This window comes from Anneissia japonica, unplaced genomic scaffold (assembly GCF_011630105.1).
Source record: "Anneissia japonica isolate Jap-2015-1 unplaced genomic scaffold, ASM1163010v1 scaffold287800_len1627635_cov199, whole genome shotgun sequence".
NCBI lineage: Eukaryota > Metazoa > Echinodermata > Crinoidea > Comatulida > Comatulidae > Anneissia > Anneissia japonica.
In genome coordinates, this window is record NW_022731299.1 from 913,229 (window position 1) to 928,174 (window position 14,946).

Consider the following 14,946-nt stretch of genomic DNA (forward strand, 5'->3'; position numbering starts at 1 on the left):
TTAGGTTTGGAGTAACATATGCATCATGTTATTATTTAATGGGGCGTTATTGTTGTGCAGCCTAAGCTTCTAGGCATACAGTATTTCAAAAATAATCTTATTCTTACAGGAATTTGTGTTGGCTCTGATGATATACTGTAGTGTTATAGCACATCACCTTTATTATTTTGACAGTGCAGTTTTTTCATAGGACCAAGCCTATAACTAGGCCTAGGCCTATAGTATAATATTAGTAGGCCTAGGTCTATTTATGAAAAAAAATTCACTGGCACAATGTGACGAAGTCGCCATGGCATGACAAGTCTAGGCTAGGCTAGTAGTATAAACCTAATAACTTTACCGTCAGCTGGATAAGGCTGCATGCGAACTCACCTGCTGCGGGACTGGAACAGTGTCCCGGACTGGAGTGCGCTACTGCTGCTGGGTAGACACTGATTGTGTTAATCCTAGGCATAGGTGTAGGCCTAATTATAAACAAACAAGTCATCAGACTGATATACGTTTATTAATTCAATTGAATTATTCCTCCATGATTGAATTGATGTCGACTAAACCCTCTCTCTGTTACTGCGTACGTAAAAGATCATAAAAACTCACGACTTCACACTACCATATGTATTGTCTAGGCTGGTCGCTCGATCATCCTCGGGACGATTCTTTGATCGCTACCAAGCTACTGAAAAAAGTGACAGCCTTGTTTTCACCTGATTTTCCCGTCTCATCATATCATGTTTTGTTTCTATAATTATCGCTACATCTCAACATTTTGAATTTTTTAAGTATTTTTCCCGAACTCAGGAAAGGTTAAATAAGCAATATATGGCCACTTGTCTCATCCCCGAACTTCACCTTTAACCAAAGACATTTTTTTTAAATGGTTTCATTACAATAACATTTTGCAAGCAATGAAATTTAATTCACTGAATACGCTCTCAATGATGGGCCGACAAGCACTGTGCGCTCACACTGAACTGTGATTCAAGTGCGTAATTGATTTGGAACAAAATATTTATAATTTAGGATGTTTCCACAGACTACAAATTAAACAAGTACAGTAACTACTTTATAAGGTATTTCATTCATTTTTCAATACAAACATAATATTTTTTTATCAAACTACTGTACCACAACAATTGGGCAAAAATGAGAAATGTTATATAGCATGCATTCTTTTCCTATTATTATTAATAACTAAACTGTACACTATCTATAACTGTTAATATTTATAATGCGACCTTACCCAAAACCAAAGCAAAACCATGATCACTATTAAGGAAAGTTTATCACCAACAATTAAAAAATGTAAAAATTCCACATCTAAAGACTAACCAAAGAATTTTTTATTTTTTTAAAATGGTTTAACTACAATAACAATTTGCAAGCAAAAAAATTTAATTCACTGAATACGCTCTCATTGATGGGCCGACGTACACTGTGATTCAAAAGCGTAATTGAGTTGGAACAGTTCATTTATAATTTAGGGTGTTTCCACAGACTACAAATTAAAAAAGTACAGTAACTACTTTATAAGGTATTTCATTCATATTTCAATACAAACATAATATTTTTTATTAAACTACTGTACCACAACAAACCTAGCACTCACTGTACCTTCTCCTTTACACTCACACATGCAGTAGGCTAACACATTAGGGAATTGAATCCTCAGCTCACATAACTATGTTGTTTTTTTACAAAAACAGACACTTACAGTATAAACTGCTTGTACCAAAGAACTATAAATATTTACTGCTTAAAATTTACATCACAAGAATCTATCTTTTTTTCTAGCCTATCATTAGTGTTTAAAAATACGGATAATGTAGTCATTTTGCCTATTATTCAAGAGAGCGCTGTATTCATGTGATCATCGAGTAGTTATATGCTTGTAATGTATAAGCATCTCGGGAGAAGTTTTCAATGGACTTCATAAAGCTGATTGGTTTGATGAAACTACTGAACCAATAAAATTTATGTTTAACTATGATTTAAATGATGCTTTCGAAATAAAGTTTTCCCGGTGAAAATCGACCAGTTACTTTTGACTGTAGATGGACAGCTAGGTGATTTCGGCCGATTTTACTGTTTTAAGTTGAAAAAAAAAACACAAGTGTGTTTGATTAAAATCGAAAGTCTGAAGAATGTGTCATGAATACAATTATAATTTTATAATTTAAAAGAAAATCATTCAAAAAATATAATTTTATAATTGATGTAAGGATTATTAAATTTTGATTCGTTTTATTTTTCCCCCCAAAAAAATTAAGAATTTGAAAAATGGCCATATTAAGGGGTTTTTGACCACGTTAATTGACACGTTATCATATTTTAGCACAAAATGTTATTGTAATGTACATGCCTGGTAAGAACTAAAGAAGTACTGTTGAATTAGCTATGGAACTATAGTAATACATGTAGTTGCAGTGTTCATTGACATTAATTATAAATGTAATACAAAGAGGTCTTTAAGACCAAATTTTTCAATGTTTTTCCATTGGCTGTGAGCTAAGTTGATATCAAGGCATTATCACTTTTTAAAGGCTTGTAAATTGAACAGATTATGGCATCAACATTTAAATTGTCTAGCTTTGCACTTTCCCCTATCTAGGCAAATGCTAAGTAGACTATACACGCATGAGCTTTTTGAACTGCTTCCAAGGCTATTGATAGGATAAACAATATAATACATTTTTCATGGGAGAGTTTCATATTTTTTTCACTTGTCCCAATATTATTGCACAATTATCATAAAAAAGTGTTTTTTCCATTTTATCAATTAGTCCTATAACCATTCAACTTTACTAGCATAATATCCATGAATTACGTCAGCCATTTGCTGTGGTCCTACAACATCAATACACACATGCACACTGCAATAAATACTTTAATAGGTATTATAAGTCAATCGTGACGTCCTCACTGTAACTCCCAATGTTATTTGCCTATTCCCCAGCGTGTTAGGCTTGATTTTTTTTCGGTTCGGGTGCAAAAAAAATTCCTCATTTTTTCGTCACAGCGAATACATCGCGCACCGCGATAAAATTTAAATTGTAATTGAAATTACTCTCGTAAAACAAGCTTATTTAGAACCCGACGAAAGTTACTTCAAATTCAATATTAAGTATGAACAATTAAGGAATTCATTGAATCAATGGACCCTCATAAACACAACAAACTGAATGTTTAATAGGAATATTCCAGACCTATTTTAAAGTTTCAAGGAACAAATTTAGATGTAGGCCTACGGCCAGGCAGGAGGCCGCTCGGGCCTGCTCCTTCTACTACTAAGCCGTAGCCTAGCCTAGTTATGAAATCATCACACGATTTTACCTGTCTGCATGCACTGACCAAAAAGGAAGTCAGTGACTGTATTCTCTCTCGAATGCTGAAATGTTTATTTCTTTGACGAAAGTCTATCAAAATAGCATTACAAACAAGTTCTTTCTAACACAATAGTTATTCATCATATACTGTACTGCTGATGTGTAGTTAATACAACGCATACTGCAGGAGCAAAAATCAGCATACGCACAGCTAAATGTAAATACGTACACGTATACTGATCATATCACTATAGCGACCGATGACTGCTACAACAGTTGGTTATAAAAGACTAAAATTAAAAGACAGCGACTGACTTATAAAGCAATTTGTAGAGCATGCATCATACACTAAATGGAAAATTATTATACTTAGGTTAGATTTAATGCATTCAAAAAATGTTTCAAGCATTAAATCTAACATTCGTATAATAATTTTCCTATAGTGTACTATGCGGAGCTCTACTAATTGCTTACTATGTTAAATATCTAACAAATACTTTAACATTAATTCCCATTGGAGCCTGATTCGCCCTTTCAATATGGAATTGCGTTAAATTTGGGTGGGGATGACCTTATAGCCAAGGACCAAAACAGTCCTAACATATGTGGTTAGTCGAATATGCAAAATATGAATGTGCCAGCAGCCTAAAAATAAAATGTTTGTTTTCTTTTTTTTAACTTTCAAACAAATTTTCTTATTGAGTGTGTAAAAGCCGTCGTCAAAACAACAACAAGTAAAACATTCCCAGGCATGGTTGATTTCCACGATCAACCATATTATGGAGCCAGGACTGTGCTTTTATCACATTATTCAGCAACCATATAATAATAATAATAATGAACCTATTTACAGCAGATCTTAATTCTAATATTAACTTGGCACTTCAAATGTATTTTATTTGTGGGTGATACAAAAACTAATTCAAATTTGCATGGAAAAATCTAAAAAAAAGAGGCGCAGAATCTGCGTTGTATATCAAGGCCTCAATTGTCTGCAAAATTTCTGCGGAAATCAGGTAATCTTTTCAAATGGGGGAACGGATTGATTCGGCCTAATATTTTTCGCGGGGGATATTTTACAGGCTGGCCCATCCTCATTTCATTCATATTGCAAAACAAAAATTGCTTATCTTTTGACAAAGGACAAGCACGGTATATAACTTGAGGGATGAATTCCATGTCTGTAGGTAATACAGTAGAATCATGGACCTATTAATAGGTCCATGGTAGAATCTTTGAGACTGAATTTTGAGACAGAAATGATTCATTTATATAGGCCCTAAACCCTCAATTTGAACTAACTTTAATAAGCTTTGTATTTTATGTACATTATCCCCATCACTTCGAAGTGAATGATGTGTTAAAGCCCCCTTTAAGGTTTTTCTTGGAAAAAAAATGCATGCATTACTTTAATTATTATAAACCATGGAAAAATATTGGCATAAATTTTAGTTTTACGCAAAACAAAAAAAAAAAAGAAGAGAAATACAGACTATTTCTCACTGGAGAAATACAGACTCTTCCTCATTGGAGATTACTATTTTCTCGACAAATTCTTCGTTACTAGGCAAATTTAGAGGTTGCAGGTTGCATCCGTTAGAATGCTCTCGCTTTTATGTATACTTTGACTTTATACAGTCAATAAAGTGCGCCCTTTCTAATGAGAATAGTTTTTGTACTTCGAGCTCGCACACTGCGGTCGATCGAGAGGCCTGAGATATGTTTGTTTAATTGTCAAAATCTTGGTCAGAATCATTTTTTTAAAACAAATTTGAAATAATTCCAATGAAATATTAGATTTCACAAGTGTCAATACTAGCAACGGAAAATATCATATCGGCCGCTTTTATGTGTGGTAACAGAACCTGAATCGTGGTAAGGCTAGGCCTAGTCTAGCAGTGTTGGCAGTGTTGGATAGGCTAATGTTTCTGGCGCCTAGTATATTTCTTCACAGACCTATCGCAAAATCAAGCATAAAAAATTCATCCACATTTACTTTTTGTGTGGAACACAAAAATCTTTACAACATATATGAAAATCAGATTTTTCTTAACAACTGAAAATTTGCCGGGAATAGGGCTTTAATTATTATGACAACTTCAAAATCCAATAAAAAATAAAATAAATAAAAAATAAAATAAAATGAAATAGAGTTCTCCTATACCATTTTATGATGATATTAGACAGAATAAAATAAGCAGAATGAGAGAATTATCCAACTCTCTATTGTTCTTGCTTATACTTCAGGCATGAGGGCAAAATATCTGTGGAAATCGGCTCATATTTTTGAAATGCGGCGACGGATTTTACAGCCTCACACATCCTCATTTTATTTATTGCAAAATAAATAAAATTGCTTACCTCTCAACAAAAGACAAGCACAGTAAGCCTAATACAACTCTGAGGATAGGCCGAGGGGACGAATCCCTTCCTGAGAATCTCCGAGACGGCGACATTTTTGAGACGTGAAAATGATTCATTTATAGACCATAAACCCTCAATTTTAACTCCAGTTTTACAAGATTTGGATTTTATATGCACATTACCTCCACATAAAAGTGAGTGATTTTTTTAATTACTTTAACAACTTTAAATCCAATTTAACTAACCTTTCTTTGTCTGTCTAGCTTGCCTTCCCACACGTGCAAATGAATTAAATAGACTAGGCCTTTTTTTAAGTCTGCCTAATGGCTGCTGTTCATATTCGTACTCGAAAGTAATTACCAGTCTTGAAGTCCAGACAATTCATGTTGTCCAACTCAACTAATCAACTAATGGCTGTGCACCCAAAGTCTTTAAATATGTCTGGTATGTATAGACTAGACCAGTGCGAATTTATATTTTTAAACAGACCACATGCAGCAGGCCCAGACGGCTGATGGCTAACAGGTATGATATCGTGAGAAAATATGTGCCTGCTGTAGGACTTACGACAGATTCATTTTCAACATTTACTGCAGAAAATAACAAATTTTTTATTGAGTTAGGCCAAGGACTTTTAACTGTTACCAGGATAGGAAGCTGGTGGTTTAAGCCGTCTAACTTGAATTAGCCTTATATGCGGTATTGTTATGCAAATGAGCCAGATAAGCACAATCTGCACATGCTCAGAAAAACAAAACTTTCCTTAGTCACACCATGGCCACACTGCGTATCGGCTAGGCGTACTCTAGGCCTAACCGAGAATTACGGTACGGTAAAACAAAGCACAATAAGGGTACTAATTTCAATGGCATGCAAGTCAATCATACTTACACACTTAAAAACAAACTAGTGTACCAATAAAATCACCTGCAAGTTAAGATATAATGCAAGTATGTCTACAAATTTGATTTTAAATTGATGTGATTAGGCTAGCCTAGACCCGGCCTAGGCCATGTCTAACCGCTTATAAAAATGCAGAAAAAAGACTCAAAACAAATTATTATGAAGTTATCAACTAACTAGTGCATTAAAATTATTCATATACTTACTACTTAACTATATAAAATTAAAATGTATTGCTCACAAACGAAAATATTTGGATTTTAATACGCCTTTTCCACGAATTTGTAGACATCTTGAAGTGATGACAAATAGCCTAAGTCAGTGGTGCGTAACAAACAAAATTAAGATAAGCTAGGCCTAGCAGCTGTACGTCTAGCCGATATGCAGTGTGACTAAGGAAAGTTTTGTTTTTCTGAGCATGTGCAGATTGTGTTTATTGAAGTGATGACAAATAGCCTAAGTCAGTGGTGCGTAACAAACAAAATTAAGATAAGCTAGGCCTAGCAGCTGTACGTCTAGCCGATATGCAGTGTGACTAAGAAAAGTTTTGTTTTTCTGAGAATGTGCAGATTGTGTTTATCTGGCTCATTTGCATAACAATACCGCACATAAGGCTAATTCAAGTTAGACAGCTTAAACCAGCCAGCTTCCTATCCTGGTAACAGTTAAAAGTCCTTGGTTAGGTCTACATTTTTTCTTTTAAACCGTCCATAAATCGTGGGAGTCTTGGTGACTCAAAGTTGATGCACACAGTGCGGTGCGTAACCATGGCCTAGTCAGTTTTCTGTTTGATATCTCTTTGTGCACCGACAATTTGTTAATAAAATAAGATGCGTATAATTGACAAGAATCTGATTTTTTATAAGTACTGTGAAATCATTACGCATTACATGGTGAAGTAGCCTATTCTAAGAGTGCTTGTCCAAGGACAAGTGGTCCCTAAAATGCTTGTTGTCCGACCGTAAAAACACTTTTCCTGGGTATCGGGCAAGTGGGTTCGCTCATGCCTGTTTTTAGAAGAGAAGACAATGGAATGAGATTTTGTCTGGATGAGAAGACTTACGGAATTGTTTTGTCTGGATAAGACAGTTATCCAACAATGATTTGGGATTTGTCTGAATAATCAAATTTTATACTAGTTGAACTACGGAATCAAATTGTTTAAAATAATAAATTTTTTTCAATATTCGTATATAATTCTTAAAAATATCATTTCTGCTTTTTCACAGAAACTAAAACTGAATGGAATTTGTCTGGATGAGAAAATTATGGAATGAGATTTGTCTTAAAAGAATTATCTGACCATCCACAGCTTTTGCTTCCCACAGGAATGAGAATAGAGATGAAATCAGATTTGTCTGAATGCAAACATTATAAAACGTTCACTGCTGAAGCTACAATAGGAATGAGAATAGAGAGAATGAGATTTGTCTTGATAAACAAGTAACAATTCTGTCCCAATGATCAACTAATCAAAATGACAAAACAAAAAGAGTAATAGTGTGCAAAAGCATGCTAAATATCAATATGGAAAAACCAGCGCAGAGAGATCCAGCAAGTGATAAATATATACCTCCACCACTCACCAATTAAACCAGTTTTATAGCCAGTTGTTAACGCTAACTCAGCAACAGTACTTTCATTGGGCGGTAGCCCTGAATTGCAATTGATGAAAGGCACAATCCGTAGCATATTAAAGGATACCATGCCTGAAATACAAGAGTATATTTTACTGAAAAACACATCTAACACATTGAGAAAACTTTTTGTTTGCCTATACTTACCAATCAATGCAGTGTTATAAGATATGCTCTGTGCTAATTCTGCAATAGTTGTTTCATTGGCCGGTAAGCCAGCTTTAGCTGACACGAACGAGACAACACGTATAATACTGTAGGCTGCCATCCCTGTTTAAGTCACAGGAACACAAATTTCAAATAGTATTAGAGAAAATTAATGTCTGAAAATATATTCACAAAACAAACTTTATACTTATACACAAAAGATATACAGTCTGTGATGTTAAAACTTAAATACAATTAATTTCTTTAATTGAAGGGAGTTCTGCTAATAAGATAAGACTTTTGAACACAGCACTAAACAAGAAATATTTCTTATCAAAAAATGCCGCAACGTCTGACTAGTTTGTATTTCCAAAAAAATTAACGTATTCTTGAGGATGACCTATCATCTTCAATGCATTTCGTTTATGGTATTACATAAAGAAACATAAAAATAATAGCCTACAAGTACAGGAACTGGTTTACGAATGGTTAACAATTGCCACTGTATTATTTACATTTGCGGTCACAGGATTAAAATAACAAAAAGAATACTATACAGTATTGTACATTAGAAATGTGGTAAGTATAAAATTCATAAACCAGCGTAATACCGTAATTGGTGTAGGCCTACCATACAGACTTTCTTTAGGTTTTGTTCTTACGATTATTGTTGAATTATTATTATTATCACATCCATCATTGTTGTTATCATCCATCATCATAAAGTTATAATCATTTACCATTCTCCATCATTATGGATGATGATTTATGAAAGAAGACAGTGATGGTGTCAATTTTGCATTTTTCTAAAAATATTTTGAAATATTTCAATACAATGTCAAGACCCAAATATCTGATCTAACAAACTGTACTTTTCAGAAATATAAAGCTTTCATATAATTTGCCCAAAAACATAATTTTAAAGAATTTCTCAGTAAGCATTAAGATTTCACAGCGAAATTTTTATTAGAGCAATAAATTGACACAAAAATTATTTCAATAAACCAAATTTCATGTGTTTTCAATAGAAAACAAACATTGAGGTTAAAGGTCAGAGGTCATATCATATTTCCAGTAACTTGGATTTTGTACCAGATAAATGTGTTTAACCACTATGCCACACTTCACTAGGCCTACTGTAACATCTCAAACACTTTGAGTACACTATTAGGAAATAGAAGCCGGAGGAGCATTATTTCCTGGAAAAATTGCAGCAGGGCTGAAGGCTATCTAGTCCGTGCCCTGTCGCACTGTGCCCATATGCTACAGAAAAAAAAATCAAACTCGCTGGCAGGTAGTTGAGTTCTGAGGGCTCAGAACAACAAATTGTGCCAGCTGTTGTCGTGACTAGTCTGCAATGCTTTCAGCAACACAAACTGTGTTAGATACGATTTTATTAAAAGTTCATTAATTTAAAAATTATGAAGTAAATTTTATTTCAACTTCAAATCGAATCTCTAATTTTAATTTCAACTAAGGAAATATTTTTTTTAAATTGTGATGCTATTTATTGTAAATTTCCTGATTAGTGAAATATTAATTATGTAAATGAGCAATTACTCATACGTACAAAAAAACACTAGGCTCCGTCTTTAGTTATATGAAAAAAAAACATGGCTCCTTTGTGGAGGCTAATAATTAATCTCTGTACCTCTCATCAGTCCATCGACTGGATATTTGAAATCACATGTACCATTTTTTCACATAAGTAGCTGTTCCTGAAAAACTATCCAAATCTCATGGGATAATTTATCTGATTGGACCTTGTTTCCGCAGCAAAATATTATAAAATAGCTGCCTTCCGATAATTTATCGGGTAGTAGGTGCTGTTGAAACACAGCCTAAAAGGGTACTTGCCTCAGACACCACCTTGCTGCTTTGGTGTCCCTGGACCTCTGGCTACATTAAGAACCTGCATCCCATAAGGAATCATGGTTACAGGTCTGACTTTACCAGGAATTAGTTTGGAAAACAGCTAACTGCTGTATATTTTTAACTATTATTAACGTAAGTGTTTCCAAATGTGTAAGATCAAATTTCATAATATTTATATAAAGGAAATATGTTTATACAAGTTTAATGATCAATTAATCTTTACAAATACTGTACTGTATGTGGTTTCAATTAAGAAAAAATTCAAATAAATAAGTTGATTTCAAACCTGAGCGTATTGGATATCTGCCTGTCATTAAACCTGCCCTGCTAGGCGAGCATAATGGTGTTGCTAGGTGATGTGTCAGCATAGCTCCATCTTTGGCAAGGCTGTCAATATGTGGTGTACGAATTGTAGTATTACCAAAGCAACCTATGTCACCATATCCTATGTCATCTGCCAGCAGGATAACAATGTTCGGTTTCCTTGTTGCTGCAGCTGCTTCGTTTCTAACCACCACAATTGTGACTAACATAATATAAATGAGAACTGGCATTTTAGAATAAAATTTTTCTTGGAAGCACACAGTTAAAATAGATGCGTTATTGTACTTTTAAAGAAAATGTCCAAATTCCTCTTTCTCAAAAAATCAGCATCAGTTTTCAGTCTTGAAACTCCACTTTTGTCAGAGAAATCAGGAGACTAATATTCCAAGACATAGATTCATATCTGCAAAAAAAAAAGAAACTTTATGGTATATTTAAACTAAAACAAAAATATCATTCTTGCCAAATGCTTTTCATCAAAAATTTCAAAAAAACATATATTAACTACAGTAATATAGCTAATATTGTCTATAATTGCTTTCATAAGTTGTCATTGGTAACAGCCAGAAAAGAGCAGCATATTGCAATATCAAAACTGATAATTATGACTGGGTAATGTTTCTATGTAGAAACTAATCAGAATCATCTCTCAAAATGACTGTCACACTTTGTCTTCATATATCATTATGTTAAATTTATTTCTTTGTCTCAGTACAGTATTACTACTCAGTACAGTATTACTACTAAGAAAAGTCAGGGAGGCGTATTGGTCTATTTTTTAAAGAAAGTATACAAATTTTAGACAATAATGTTTTAAATACAAGGTTTGATAGTCTAGAAAGACTATGGGTTAAAGTAAAATTAACAAACTCTCCAAGTACAATATATTATATTGCAATTGTGTACTTCCCTTGTGAAGGTACTTAACAGCTCAAATAAATGTATTGGTACTTTTACATGGATGAAAAAACAACAACAAAGCGTCTTTTTTATGGGTTAGTTTCACAAAATGTATACGATGTAATAAAGGAATTCCTAATTGATGAGATAGGGATCTACCACTTGGGTAGTGATCACAATGTGATGATAATTGAAATTTTGATTATACAACCAATCAAACAAATCAGAATACACAGATATTGAAATTGAAGATCGGGTAATGCTGGAATATAAAGGCAGACCAAGACTGGTGACCTTTTCAACAACGTTTACGGTAAAAATGGCCCCGGAAAAAATGGCCCAGGAAAAATGGCCCAAGAAAAAAATGGTCCCGGTAAAAATGGCCGGCCCCAAATGACAGGTAGGTAAAAATGGCCCCAATAATAAAATTCTGTATTAAAATTGATTTTTAAAAATTCATTATATGCTATTTTTTAAACTGAAATAATTTAGTTTAATTTAATCTAATCAAATAAATTGATATTTACATTTTACTTTTAACAGAAATTACATATTCAATGACAAAATATTCAAAGATAAAAAAAGCCATGAATAACACTTTTTATTTTTTTCTATTTAAATGTTAACATATAGCAACAACATAATCAATAAATCAACATAAATCATGCATTTATTAATACTAAAATAATTTATTTGTGGCCAATTTAAAGGAAGCAGAATCACAATTTTCAAGAAATTCAATCCGGGTATTGGTAAACCCCACAAACAATGAGTTTATATGAACATCAAATTATTATTATTTTTTTTTTTTTTTTTTTATAGAAAAAGAGTTCTACAATCGTAATTAAAGGGTTTGGATGGGGTTCGCAGTGTGTTTGGAGGATTGTGGTGTACTTGCAAGTATTTTTTCAGAAAAAAAATTCAACATTTTAACCAAAAAATAGGTTCTTATAAATATTTTATTTTCTTATCGATATACCAAGTGAGTCAATCACAATTGAATTGTTTGGTTTTCTACAGTGTGTTTGAGGTTTTTGGGATTTAGCAATTACCATCCTACCATAATTACTTTAACCTCACAATTACACACCATTTTAATTCTTAGCATAATTGCCATATTTACATAACTATGTATATAATATATTATCTCAGTTTACATTATTTAGTATAGTTTTAAGCACTTTAATTTACATCGCGGGGAGTAGAAACCAAGTAGGCCTATGCAATTAAATAAGTTGCTTAAATAAATGTAAGCAGAACATTTGTTGAAGTAAAGTAAGCCTCCCTTTTCCCATACATGAACTTGTCAAACACACAATTGATCCACATGCTTTAACTACTGTTTATTTGCACTGTTTATAACATGTAAAGTTATTTTGTTGGGATTCAATATTTCGACATTAATTATGTCATCATCAGGAAACTCATTCCGTAAAGTTAGTTCATTTGATACTTAACAAAAGTGAATTTTGTGGTTATCTACAGTGTGAGTTGCATATTTTGGTAGTTGAACTACTGTATGTATGTCATTCCTCTACTTCGTTAGTTTAATAAAGTTTTTAAAACTTATTTGAACTATCAAAAAATGTTCAATGGCCGTTGTTTTCTGATAATCTCTCAGTACATTATTTGCATCTGCTGTGTAACTGTATTTGTTTCAATCCTTGCTTATTACAGTATTTAAATATTTGAAGATTAAAAAAAAAATATATAATTTCTATTACTGAATTTTTTCATTGGGGCCATTTTTACCTACTTGTCATTTGGGGCCATTTTTACTGGGGCCATTTTTACTGGGGCCATTTTTACCGGGCCCATTTTTTCTGGGGCAATTTTTTCCTGGACCATTCTTACCTACATTCATTGAAATGTCCATAAACACTTTGTGTCCTCAAGAACTACCTGTATTAATGATCACCTGATTTTCAGGACAATGGTGCTGTAGTTTTTGGACTAATATTAAGAATTATTCATCAATGTAGCCCAACAATAGGACATGAAATATGTCAGTATAGTTACCTAGTAATAGTACAGTATGTAAAATAAAACCAAAATAGGTTCCACCTACTTTATATACATCAACAGCCATAATATAGAGTAAAATACTTCAGGAAACATATGAAACATTCAACATTTGCGCGGAAATTGGCAGACTTATTTTTAATATGCGTGTATGGAATTTTTTCTTTGAGATAACTCTAAATCAATTTACACATAATAATTTCAACCTAAACAGAGTTCCAGAGTTTTCACCAACATTTCGGGAGTACTGAGATTCCAGCTCCCCACTTGTCAGAGGCCATTTAGGCTTCGTTTTAAGCCCGAAAAATTGACATCACACAGTCGGCCGGCGACACTTCTTATTTAGGTTATTATGTAGCCTAGAACTTAGGCCTGGGCCTGTACAACTTCAGCAAAGTATCTTATACAGTACCTACATATATAACGATCTATAGTTTCATTTTCTTGTTTAATGGTTGTTTTTATTGAGAATTATTTAAAAAAAAAAACTGGTACGCCTTCCAACTCGGAACTTCAGTATATCGCCAGAGAACATCGGCACACTTCTAGTGTTTACAAAGGTTTCGCGGAGTAACATATCCCAAACATTGCAAGTTGCAATTAATTCAATTGTTGCACTTTATTAATTCCACATTTAAAATTTAATCTTTAAATATTCATTTATACAATTCAATTTTTATATTATTTCAAAACATGATTAAACAATCATTTTGCTTACTTTCTGCTGATACTTTGTTAAGAACGAAATAAATTGTAGTAAAGGAGTTCCTTTCTATATTATTTCATTTAATTAGGTTTCAAAATTTGCTGTGAGACCTATTTGTTTGTTTGTTTGTTTGTAAATTTCAAGATGTTGCTCATTGAGATGCATGTTGTTAAACTATAGCTGCTCCGTGAAGTCGTCTGGCTGAGGTTATCATCAAAGAGTATTTTATACCCTTTGTTATCATCAGTCATGTGATTTAAGAAGCGTAATCTTATTTCATAATGTATGAGGTTTAGGTAATTCGTTTGGTTTTCAATAAAAGATGTCTGCCTTAATACCGGTAGTACTTTGAATATAATCATCCAGATGATGCCTAATTGTATTTATTTACGATCTATTTAGAGTTAAATTTTGATTATTGCTTGATCTGGGCCGTTCACATCATATAAGTCAATACTGTATACGATCGTTTGAAATTTCGGTACATAGTCTATTTTATGAACAAATACGTTAAGGAAACGTTCACAATTACGAAGAGGTACAGGTAAGAGTAGCACTCAATAAAATAGTAAAAAATCGAGCAATCCGATGTTTTCATACCATCTCCTTCGCTTTGACGGTGATCGCTTATTTACCAAGAATAAGATGAGCGCACATCGACACGGTTTTAGTGTACGACGTCACACTTTAACAGTCTAGGTCATGCTGATTGGTTGATACAGTACATGTAAAATGAATGATAGCA

The 14,946-nt window shown here is 33.2% G+C and overlaps 1 protein-coding gene across 1 annotated transcript in view; it reads right to left on the bottom strand.

Moving 5' to 3' along the window:
- LOC117115298 (steryl-sulfatase-like) overlaps positions 1-14,946 on the bottom strand; it is an 82,705-nt gene that overhangs the window by 25,026 nt on the left and 42,733 nt on the right. The window contains exons 3-4 of the mRNA XM_033259029.1: positions 10,536-10,976; positions 8,177-8,299 (exon numbers count right to left, since the gene is read on the bottom strand). Of these exons, the coding sequence (XP_033114920.1) occupies positions 8,177-8,299; positions 10,536-10,803 (391 nt within the window). The 5' untranslated portion in view covers positions 10,804-10,976. The remainder of the gene's footprint in view (positions 1-8,176; positions 8,300-10,535; positions 10,977-14,946) is intronic.